This window comes from Vigna unguiculata, chromosome 6 (genome assembly GCF_004118075.2).
Source record: "Vigna unguiculata cultivar IT97K-499-35 chromosome 6, ASM411807v1, whole genome shotgun sequence".
NCBI lineage: Eukaryota > Viridiplantae > Streptophyta > Magnoliopsida > Fabales > Fabaceae > Vigna > Vigna unguiculata.
This window is the reverse complement of record NC_040284.1, coordinates 33155399-33167132: the sequence shown is the minus strand read 5'-3', so window position 1 is coordinate 33167132 and position 11734 is coordinate 33155399. Positions and strand designations below refer to the sequence as shown.

At 30.8% G+C, this 11734-nt stretch overlaps 2 protein-coding genes across 3 annotated transcripts; both read left to right on the top strand.

Moving 5' to 3' along the window:
* Positions 1-3212: 3212 nt before the first annotated feature.
* Positions 3213-5577, top strand: LOC114186798 (7-deoxyloganetin glucosyltransferase-like). 2 transcript variants are annotated; one of them, XM_028074821.1, is made up of 3 exons: positions 3213-3366; positions 3462-3987; positions 4484-5577. In XM_028074821.1, exons 2-3 carry the CDS (start codon positions 3468-3470, stop codon positions 5425-5427), a joined length of 1464 nt encoding a protein of 487 aa, XP_027930622.1. In that variant the 5' UTR covers positions 3213-3366; positions 3462-3467; the 3' UTR covers positions 5428-5577. The 2 variants fall into 2 exon arrangements, with proteins under 2 accessions (XP_027930622.1, XP_027930621.1); XM_028074820.1 differs by lacking the exon at positions 3213-3366 and having other exon boundaries at positions 3400-3987.
* A 2376-nt stretch (positions 5578-7953) lies between these two features.
* LOC114187072 (7-deoxyloganetin glucosyltransferase-like) lies at positions 7954-9879 on the top strand. The gene is made up of 2 exons (XM_028075196.1): positions 7954-8572; positions 8839-9879. The coding sequence occupies exons 1-2, from the start codon at positions 7969-7971 to the stop codon at positions 9786-9788; spliced, it is 1554 nt and encodes a 517-aa protein (XP_027930997.1). The 5' UTR covers positions 7954-7968; the 3' UTR covers positions 9789-9879.
* The last annotated feature ends 1855 nt before the right edge of the window (positions 9880-11734 follow it).

The window sequence follows — 11734 nt, the reverse complement described above, 5'->3', positions numbered from 1 at the left end:
AAAATGCTTGGAGGTGCAAAAGAAAGCCCCAAAATTTTTTATGAGCAGCCACTTATTCATGTGGGCTTTGTTTGCACTGACGGATCCAAAGGACTTGGGCCTCCTTCTTTACTACTTTATTTTCTTTTTCTTTTTATTTAACTCTTTTACTTTACTTAATTATTTATAAATTTCAATTTAACAGTTCTGTGTTTGTTTAAAAATTTAATTTAAAATCTTTCTTTCCTATAAGAAACTAACACTGTCGTTACGTCCAAATTGTAATAATGAACAACTGGAAAATGAGATCAAATAGGAAAAAGAAACCAAATCTATTTCGTAAAAAAGAAAATTCGAAGGACTAAAATTATATTTTTAAAACTTATATATTTAGTATTTTTATGAATAATTAATATATATATATATATATATATATATATATATATATTAATTAGTACTGAAATGTCTTTAAGAGATATATTTTGAAGTTATATTTGATGTTAAATTTATTTTAAATAAATTTTTCTAATTTTATTATTATTTTTTTATATTTAAAAAAATAATTCATATAATAAATTCTAAATAATTAATATGAATTTTTTTTCAAGTGTAGTTCTTTGAATCTTTAAGAGATCTTATAATCTATTAGACATAAATATTATGTTTGAAAATGTGCAAATAAATAAATTTATAATGTTTTCATTTGCAAGAGTATATTTTCTTTTATAATTTTTAAAAAATTATTATTTTATTCTTATCCATCTACCTATTTTAAAAAAACAAAATTAAAATTAAAAAATAATTTTCAAAAAATTGAAATTACTAATAGAAAAAATTATAATAATCAAATCACAATAAAAAAGTAAGTTGTGAAAAAATTGATAGTATATAATTTTTCATTCTATATTTATAAAATAATAAATGTACAAAAAAACTCTTGGGAAGAAAAAAATTAAATATTAAACTAATTTATTAAGAGATAAAAGAGAATTTTTTTTATCTTAGAAAAAGTAAGAGAACATAACAATAAAATTGAATTTGTGTCTAATTTTTTTATTTTTAAAATTAAAAGGAAGACAAGCAAAAATGAAAAATAAATACTATGAAAAATTTTAGAAAATAATAAAAGAAAAAGACATATCTCAATAAATGTTTTTATTTTTTTGTTATTTATTGATATTAAATATTATATTTTATAAAAACGAAAAAGTTTATCTAATTTAATTTCAATCGATATATAATATATATCATATATTTAAAAAAGATTTAAAAAATTTTTGGGACTGAGATGAAATAAGAAGAAAAGAGGTGGTGATAGTTTCACAGTGGATTAGATTGGGTTTAATACCTTCCTAAACGTAAATAGAACAAGAAAGACTATAATATACAAAATATGCATATTGGATTATTGTTAGAAATGTAGAGTTGGCTTCTGCCACAAAAGACCGATAAGTCCAACAAACATGGTGGCGTTGCTAATTTTGCTGCTCCGGTAATACAGTAAGTTTATAATATAGCTATTTTTACTTTTATATATTAAAAAAATTTATAATATTTAAGTAAATCTTTTTTTTCAATATTCTTAGTTACCAGGACCTAGTTAAAGATGATAGAATAGATTCTAACATGAGAATAATTCCAAATTATCACGACTTTGAGATTTCTTTATTGAAAAAAATTTAGTTTTCTTTTATTAAAAAAAGTTCAAAATGAGTTCAAAGTTATTCATCCGTAATTACGACGTTTTATTAATATTTTTATCATTTCGTAAAGTTTTTATTAAAATTATTTAATATTTGTAATTATATAAGTTTAATAATATTTAAATAATTTAAATATTTAATTTATTTATTTATTTATCAAAATTATATAAATTATTATCCTTACAATAATATTTGAAAAGTTAAATAATAAAAACTTTGATTTCATTAACATAAAAAAGAACCTATCAAAGTCAATTCAATTTTATTGTACCATAATGTATATAAAAGATAAATTACAAAAATAAAATATTTATAAATGAATCTACTTATTAATATGTGATAGTAGATGTAGATTACCAAAATCAATCTAATTAAATTAATTTTATTAATTTAATGTTTTTTAACTCGTCTTATAGTGAACCAATTGTGTAACCTGAGTTGGTAGTGTGGACAGTTGATTCTAGCTAACTTTACTTAAAATAATAAGTTGTATATTTGGAGGGCTGGCCATTAATATTGTACCTGAGATTTTTTTATCAGCATTTATTACAATACTTGTACATATACATTTCCAGGACCTCTAAGAAGACCGAAACCCCAAAATGATGGAGAAGATCGAGCAACCTAACAGAACCAAGGAGGGAGATACCGGTCTTTGTAAGAAAAATATGGGTGCAAGCATTAATATTTCATTACTGTGTGCACATGAACTTGTAAATGAAACTACCGGCATATCGACTGACATACCCATTCTTCTTTGGCATTATTTTTCAGCCCTACTGCTTCAAATTATTTTGGTGACATTAATTAGTAATTTGTAAGGGCTGGTGAATACGTGTAAGATTGAAACTTGGGGAGTGCAAACATTAGCAATGGCTATACACCATCCATTACCAGTGATACGTTGTTCATATCTCTACTCCAGGATTTGTATTTTTTGCCTGAAATCATTTTAATCTCAGTCAGATAAGACAAGGCTGTATAAGAAAGAAACACGCAATGCTCAACATTACTTTTTCCACCCATGAATGTCCTAGAAACTTTGGAGAGAGACGAATGTGGCATTTTCTTTTCTATTATTTCCTCTCGCCACCGTCAACGAAAGGAGAAGTCTTGTCAACTTTTTAATTTTTTAAGAGAAGGGACACCAGAAGATTCCTGTTAGATCCTACAAAGATAATACATGAAAAATAATAAAAACAAAATCAATAGTAATGATACACCAATGAATTCTGATATGATTTCCGTAATGTGACACTTTCTAATTTATCTCTCTTCATTATTATCACTAAGTTTTATTTTTTTTAAATGACTATTACCATAAGAAAATGTTAAGTGATGTTAACTGATTATTATAAGATAACATTTCTCTTTCTTTCTACTGGTATACATGAAGTCTAACTTTTGTCATGAGATTAAACATCTCTGTCCAAAATATCTTTAACAGCGAAATATAAGCTTCTTTGTTTTTAGCAAACTTAAAATATACACAACTTGTTGCACATACAAGTTGTGGAGATATCTCTAGCCTCAAATGTAATTCCAAAAATCATGAAATTGTACTGATGAAAGCAGCAGAGTTATCTACAGCCTTCATTTCTTGGCCATATATTAGTTGAGTTAGTTGGCCGGAAGCAGCAGGTCCATAAATTGTGTGTCCTTTTCTCGGTGTCGTTGTGAAAAGGTAAGGTTGTCAATTCTGTTACCACGTTGGAAAGTTTATAAATTTGTGATTTGTGTTATGTGAAGATACATGTAAGTCTTTGCTCATCTTGACAGAAGAAGATGAGTTACATGTCAGATAGAAAGCCTCACGCTGTGGTGACTCCATATCCAGCACAAGGCCATGTAACCCCGTTGTTAAAAATAGCGAAGCTGCTTCACCTGAGAGGCTTTCACATAACCTTTGTGCACACTGAGTACAACTACAAACGGTTGCTGAGATCAAGGGGTGCCAATGCCCTCGATGGCCTACCAGATTTTCGCTTTGAGGCCATCCCAGATGGACTTCCTCCATTGGAGAATGATGATGTTACTCAGCCCGTACCCGCTCTTTTTGACTCTATCCGAAAGAACTTCCTTCAACCCTTTTGCGACCTTCTTCATAAACTTAACCATTCTTCATCTCAGGGTCTCATTCCCCCACTTACTTGCTTAGTTTCTGACGGTTGCATGCCCTTTACTGCACAAGCTGCCCAACGATTTGCTCTCCCTAACGTTATCTGTTGGCCTGCCAGTGCCTGTTCACTGTTGTCTGTCATGAACTTTCCCACTATGGTCCAGAAAGGTCTCACACCACTCAAAGGTTGGTGTCAACACATGTACTTTCGTTCCTAAACTCTTTATGTATAGATTATTAAACACGTGTTGTTAAGTACATCTTTAGCATAAAGAGAATAAAGTTACAAAACAAAGTATACAAAGTATGCTTATCAAGCACAATTTCCCTAAAAAGTAGATACGGAACAAAATGGTGTAAGTCAAATATAACTTGTAGATTAAAAAGTTCAAATTTTGTCTGTCGGGCACTACTTTTTCATCAGGTCGAACTTTTTACCTAATTTTGTAATCATCTTACAATTTGACTATTATGATAACTTTTTCTAGAAATCATGTCAGAATCTTAGTTTTTTGTCATAAAGAAGTATATATATATATATATATATATATATATATATATATATATGAAAGAAAAATAAAGAAGTAAAAAGTGAATTGGATTGAATTTTTCTAGTCCGCGCTAAAATCAATTTGCCCTAATATCAATTCATAGATGGAGCTTTTGTGTTTATGATATGCAGACGAGAGTTATCGGACAAACGGGTTTTTGGACTCCAAAGTGGACTGGATTCCTGGAATGGAGAACTTTCGGCTGAAGGACATGATTGACTTCCTATGGACAACGGATCCAAATGATGTAATTTTGCAGTTTTTCATTGAACTTGCAAATACAGTTGATAAAAACTCGATCTTTCTTTTTAACACTTTTGACGACCTTGAGGAAGATGTACTGAATGCTCTATCCTCTATGTTCCCTTCTCTTTATCCCATTGGTCCGTTCACTTTACTTCTAAATCAAAGTCCACATCAGCACTTGGAACCTTTAGGTTACAATCTTTGGAAGGAAAATACGGAGTGTGTTGATTGGCTTGAATCCAAGAATCCTGGATCTGTTATTTATGTGAATTTCGGCAGCATCACAGTGATGTCCGCAGAGCAAATGTTGGAGTTTGCTTGGGGTTTGGCCAACAGCAAGAAACCGTTTCTGTGGATCATTAGGCCCGACCTTGTGGTGGGTGGTTCCGTGATTTTGTCATCAGAGTATGTGAATGAAACTAGAGACAGAAGCCTGATAGCAAGCTGGTGTCCACAGGAGAAAGTGCTGAACCATCCTTCAGTTGGTGGTTTCTTGACTCACTGTGGATGGAACTCGACGATGGAAAGTGTTTGCGCTGGAGTCCCAACACTGTGCTGGCCATTTTTTGCAGAACAGCCAACAAACTGTAGATATATGTGCAGTGAGTGGGAGATTGGGATTCAGATCGATAGCAATGCGAAGAGAGAGGAGGTGGAGAAGGTGGTGAATGAATTGATGGTAGGGGAGAAGGGAAACAAGGCGAGAGAAAAGACGATGCACTTAAAGAAGAAAGCAGAGGAGGCAACAAGACCCGGTGGTCGTTCATACATGAACTTCGACAAAGTAATCAAGGAGGTGTTGCTTAAGCAGAAGACATCACTTGATTGAAAGCTATTTCTTTTTTATAATGTTGGAGTCTAATAATTCATGTAATCATGCATGTTCACGATAGTTCCATTTGTGATGATTACAAATTTTTATTATATTTTTAATTTTGACTATTTTGAATGGATGAAAATTTATCATGTTTCATATGAATTAATTCGCTAAATTTATTATATTTTTATGTGATATTGATAATTAAATATATGTTATAAGGTATAAAAAAATAATAAGAGTATAAGATTAGTGTGAGATTTGTTACGAAAGGAATATTGGAATTTGTTACAAACATTTTATTACGAATTAGTGAGAAATTTGCTGCAATCACATTAATAGGAATTTACTACAAAGAGTTTGATAAAAATTAATTAAAAACATTTTGCTAAAAATTTGTTATAACTAATTTGTTAGGGGTTTGTTACAAATATTTTATTAGAGATTTGTTTACAAAAGTTTTGTTAGAGATTAACTACAACCAATTGGTTAAGGATTAGCTAGGGATTAGTTGCAACTAGTTTATTAGATATTGGTCAGGGATTAGCTACGGAATAGTTTCCTCACTAATTAGCTACTTACAATTTAGCTACAATTCAGTGTTCTCGATGTTTTCTCACTAATCTTTAGTTAAATTGTTTTGCGAGGGACTAGCTAGAAATTTTTCCCTTGCAAATATGAAAATGTGTTGTAATGTTCCAAGTCAATGAGCTTCTAACTTTAGATTTGCTCAACTAACTCATCTTTAACCTCAGCAAATTTGCATAATTCTACAAAACATGATTCTGCAGAGCACAATTATATCTTCCCAATCAAGTCTAAGCAGCTCTATACAAACTTTTAAAATACTTAATAACAAACTAATTAACAAATATTCAATTCAAAATACTGAAATTTATAAGAGATTTAAAATTAATTAAGTCCATAATCTATAACATTAACAAATGAATTTATTTTTCTATATACAAATTCTTACCATTTTGCTTTCTAAACAATTGTTACTTTAAATAAAATAATTATCTATAATTAAAAAAATTACCTACAAAATAAATAAAAACTACTTATTATAAAATTATAATATTTTTAATAATTTTTTAAATTATAATTTAAAGATGTTCTTTTATTTAATTATTATTATAATAGTTTTTTATTTGTTGATATTATAGAAAAAAAAATGGACACACATGAATGAAGATCAAGTAAACATAAATATTGAATTAGTGTGAGTGGAAGTTATTCTCCATGTGATAAAGATGATTATTGTATAGACTTATATATTAGAGATTATTTTCGAATTATTAAGACTTATATTCTGATTGTTTATATTTATTTTTTATTCAGTTATATAATATTGTAATCAAACAATTGGTTAGTGATAGTTATTTATTCTATATCTCAACCAACTTACTCTATGAATAATGATAAATTATATCTGTAAGATAAGATATGAATGTCCGGAATGTAGTAGCTCAATAAATAAAAAGTGTATGTAGCTCAATAAATAGTGTATGATAGGAAGTACATAATGGCGAAGAAAAAGAAAATAAAGAATAGAAATGATAATGAGATGTTAGGTGCCCAACTTTCCGTAGTGTGAAATGATTTTGGTGGCAGAATTTTCAGCTTTGTTGAACTCAAGTCCATAACCACACCGATGACAGATTCTTCACAATCTGTGTCTCTTAATCCAGAAATATTAAGTGTGATTCAAATTTTTTATATTACAAAAAAATAGATAAAGTTAAACACGATATAAAAATAAAGATTCATAATCACATTATCTTAAGATTTTGAATTACAAAAGGTATTAAATAACTTATATATGTAAGATTAATGTCATATAACCATATGGAACTACAATGAAACTCACTTCTGAGGAAACATTATTGGGAATAGTCCGAGTGTGAGTCAAAAGTTTCACTTTAGATAAAATAGATAAAGTTAAACACGATATAAGAATAAAGACCCATAACCATATTGCTTTAAGGTTTTATGTTAAAAATGGTGTCAAATACTTTATGTGTAAAATTAATGTAATATAACCATATAGAACCATAATCTCTCGATAAATATAACTATAACCATGTACGAAAAAATATAACCCATTAAAATAACATCTCTGTATTCTCTTAACAGGCTACTATGTAACCATTAGTGGGGACTTAGGAATCATGTACTAACCCAAAAACGAAGAATCGTTCTGTATATACTCCAGACTTTCAGCATAATTACTATAAAAAAATCAATCAGTTTACGTAAGACCCTGCGTTGTAATTATTTTATTGTTTGTATCTTGGCGTAAGATTTAGTAAAAGCCTTCGGCTTATGTCCTCATTTGGCATATTTAATTCATTAATAAGAGATTATTGGTTGTCTCTCAGCTTCAGATTCACGAAAGACAAAGTTGCAGATGAGTATGTACAGCTTAATAATGGTCCTCATTCATTAAATTTCATATCAATGAATCATCTTCTTCCGATAGCCTCCACATTCAATAATAATAATAGTATTAAAAAAATGTAGATCCGTCCAAAATAATCAATCCCATAAAATATGGTCTTGGAAACCCTTAAATGGGAACTTGTGCTTGCTAGAGCTCATTCATTTCTATTCATGGAAAGATCAAACATGAGTTGCTTTGCAGAGAGAAAGGCACACGCTGTGTTCACTCCATATCCACTTCAAGGACATATAAATCCCTTGTTCAAACTAGCGAAGTTGCTTCATCTCAAAGGCTTTCACATAACCTTTGTCCACACTGAATACAACCACAAACGTTACCTCAAATCAAGGGGTTCTAATGCCCTTCAGGGTCTCCCAGATTTTCGCTTTGAAACCATCCCAGATGGTCTTCCTCCTCTGGATGACGATGGTGATGGTGATGTTAGTCAACACATACCCTCTCTCTGTGACTCTATCAGAAAGAACTTCCTCCAACCCTTTCGCCAACTTCTTGCTAGACTCAACCACTCTGCAACTACTGGTCTCAACCCCCCAGTTACCTGCTTGGTTTCTGACTGTTTCGTCTCTTTTCCTATTCAAGCGGCTCAAGAACTTGGAATCCCTGTCCTTCTCCTTTCCCCACTCAGTGCTGCTGCATTCTGGTCTTTTATGCACTATCGTACTCTCGTTGAAAGAGGAATCGTACCCCTCAAAGGTATACAGTTATGTTCTTCATCCATTGAATATATAGTTAGCATCTGTAGGATAAAACTTGTTTTAACTTCTTCATCCACGTACTTTTGAACTGTGGTGAATTTTTTGACTGTTTATGTCACCAGATGAGGAACAAAATTGATCATGTTTCAGAAAATAGAAAGACCAATTTTCTTAGAATCTTAAGGAACTTAAAACAGAAATTACATTTTAATGTGTTCATAAATGTATCTGACAGCCATTGGCCTTTGTGATGATGGCATGCAGATGAGAGTTATCTGACAAACGGATATTTAAACAACAAAGTGGACTGCATTCCAGGTCTGGAAAATTATCGGCTGAAGGACCTGCCGGACTTTATGAGGACAACAGATCCAAATGATGTAATGTTAAACTTTTTCATCGAAGAAACTGCTAAAATTCCCAGCGGTTCTGCTGTTGTTTTTAATTCTTTTGATGAACTTGAAAGGGATGCAATGAATGCTATCTACTCTTCCTCTATATTCCCTTCTGTTTACACCATTGGTCCTTTCCCTTTACTTTTGAATCAAAGTCCGCAAAAGCACTTGGCGTCTTTAGGTTCCAGCCTCTGGAAGGAAAACACCGAGTGTCTTGAGTGGCTTGAATCCAGAGAATCTGGAAGCGTGGTTTATGTGAATTTTGGCAGCATCACAGTTATGACTGCAGAGCAAATGTTGGAGTTTGCTTGGGGTTTGGCAAACAGCAAGAAACCGTTTTTGTGGATCATTAGGCCAGACCTTGTGAGTGGGGGTTCCGTGATTTTGTCATCAGAGTATGTGAATGAAACTAGAGACAGAAGCCTGATAGCAAGCTGGTGTCCACAGGAGAAAGTGCTGAACCATCCTTCGGTTGGTGGTTTCTTGACTCACTGTGGATGGAACTCGACCACTGAGAGTATTTGTGCCGGGGTACCAATGTTGTGTTGGCCATTTTTTGCAGATCAGGCAACAAACTGTAGATACATGTGCAGTGAGTGGGAGATTGGGATTGAGATTGATAACAGTGCGAAGAGAGAAGAGGTGGAGAAGGTGGTGAATGAGTTGATGGTTGGGGAGAAGGGAAAGAAGATGAGAGAAAAGACGATGCAACTGAAGAAGAAAGCAGAGGAGGTTACAAGACCCGGTGGTAGTTCATACGTAAACTTGGACAAAATAATTAAGGAGGTGTTGCTTAAGCACAACACATCATTCGATTGAAGGGTTTTTTTCTAATTCGTAATGTTGTACTGTAATAATAATTCATTCCTTTAGAATTTGTGGCAATGTTATAGAAATAATGCACCGATTATGAGTGCTAGTTTGTGTTTCCTATGTTTTGGCTGATATTTAGAGACCTGTTACTAATTAATTGATTAATTTTCGGTTTATATCACTAAGCTAGGAGTTTCATGCATGTTACAAAATTGTGGGTAGTAGCCACAATTTATATTATACTGGAATAACAATTATCTACTTAATTAATTTATTTTAGCACGGTAAATCAGAACCATAAGTATATATAGAGAGAGAAAATGTTTTTTTTTACATGATTTTACTACTAATTGATAATTTTTATAAAAATAAAATTGTCTTAACAAAATTAATTTTTATATTTTTAGATAAAAAGAGAGTGAAGAATTGTAAAAAATAGTGTGAAATGATAGTTTAAAAAAAAAGTTCTAATGTCCGTACATGCGCACATGATCCAAAAATCCCATTTGAACAATGTCTGATTGTTTGTAAAGGCTCGTGATAATGTAAAAGCGTGAAAGTCTAACCATTATCGAATGGGGATTTGTTTATTCTCTTAAATCTAGATTAGGTTTAGTCATTTCTTTATTGTATTTCTTTCAATAATAATGATATTTTTATAATTAAATTGTTTTAAATTTTTTTTATAATCTGAATTGATATTTTTTAGATGATTTTAAAATATAAAAATAAAAAATTACTTAAAAGATATTTAATAAAGTAAACGTAAAAAAGTTGTTTTTTTATCTGTGTAGTTTCTTTTTATGACCGGAAAGGGATTTGGGATAGAAAAGTATTGTCTGGTGCCATCTTTTATTTTTGGATAATGATACATTATGAATTAAATTTTGACAATTTTATTTTACATGAAGTTATATTTTTTAATTGGTTTTAAAATATAAAAATAAATAAATAAAAGATGATAGATCATTTAAAAAATGACACATTAAAATATAAAAAATATTGTCAAAATTTAATTATTAAAAATTTATTTTTATTTATTTGTTTACCTCGTTTGGTGGTGACCTTTTATAATAAAATAATAATTTATGAATTTATAAAAGGGTGGGAGTTGCATATACTTTTGGGATTTAGCAGCTGCGTGTTCTTTTCTGTTTTCTTTGTTAACTATAGGAGTGAGGACGCCTAAGATTCCTTCCTGGTTTTGGCCGCATTATTATACTTGTGAGATGAGACAATGCATTAGGACGGCAATTAAGTTTCAACTTTTTGACTCCTCTTATTTCCTTTTTTAATCTATTTGAATGTAGAAAAATGTTGCACATTCATTTGCTTTGTGTATGTTAACAAATCTTATTCCTTAGTTTCAATGTTCTTTTTCACATGAATATCAGAGTCCTCTTAAAAAAAAAACTGTATGCTTATTATAAGTATGGTATGAATAGAAATTAAAATCTAAATCTAAATATTAAATTAAATAAAAATAAACAAGTTCAATAACGTATTAAAAAAAAGTTTAAATACCTTTTTGTCCTCATTTTCATAGTGTTTGTTGTGGATGGTCCTCATTTTGACAGAATGTTTAAAATGGTCCTCACTTCTACAGAATGTTTAAAATGGTCCTCATTTTCGCAATTTGTGTTTTATTTGGTCATTTTCTGTAACGCTGTTTAAATCATTAACGGAGCATTGTACATGTGGCACGGTTTGTATTAGAGTGTGCTACGTGTATTGTACAGGTGTGGTAATTAGATATTTGAGGATAAATAAGTGAGTTAGGGTTTTGGTAAGGAATGTTTGGGCAGTTGGTGAGTTTTGGCAATCTTGTTCCTTCATTCCCAATTGGTGTTACTGCAATCTTCTTCTTCCTGCAATCCCATTATATAGGTATGTTACGGTCCCAATTTTCTTCCTCTGTACCTCTGGTTGTAATCGTTGGAGGCAACCGTATT

Bases quoted from the DNA above. Each gene is read 5' to 3' on its own strand.
- LOC114186798 (XM_028074821.1), top strand. From the start codon at position 3,468: ATGAGTTACATGTCAGATAGAAAGCCTCACGCTGTGGTGACTCCATAT. The intron at 3,988-4,483 runs GTTGGTGTCAAC...TATGATATGCAG, and splicing joins AGGTCTCACACCACTCAAAG to ACGAGAGTTATCGGACAAAC.
- LOC114187072 (XM_028075196.1), top strand. From the start codon at position 7,969: ATGGTCTTGGAAACCCTTAAATGGGAACTTGTGCTTGCTAGAGCTCAT. The intron at 8,573-8,838 runs GTATACAGTTAT...GATGGCATGCAG, and splicing joins AGGAATCGTACCCCTCAAAG to ATGAGAGTTATCTGACAAAC.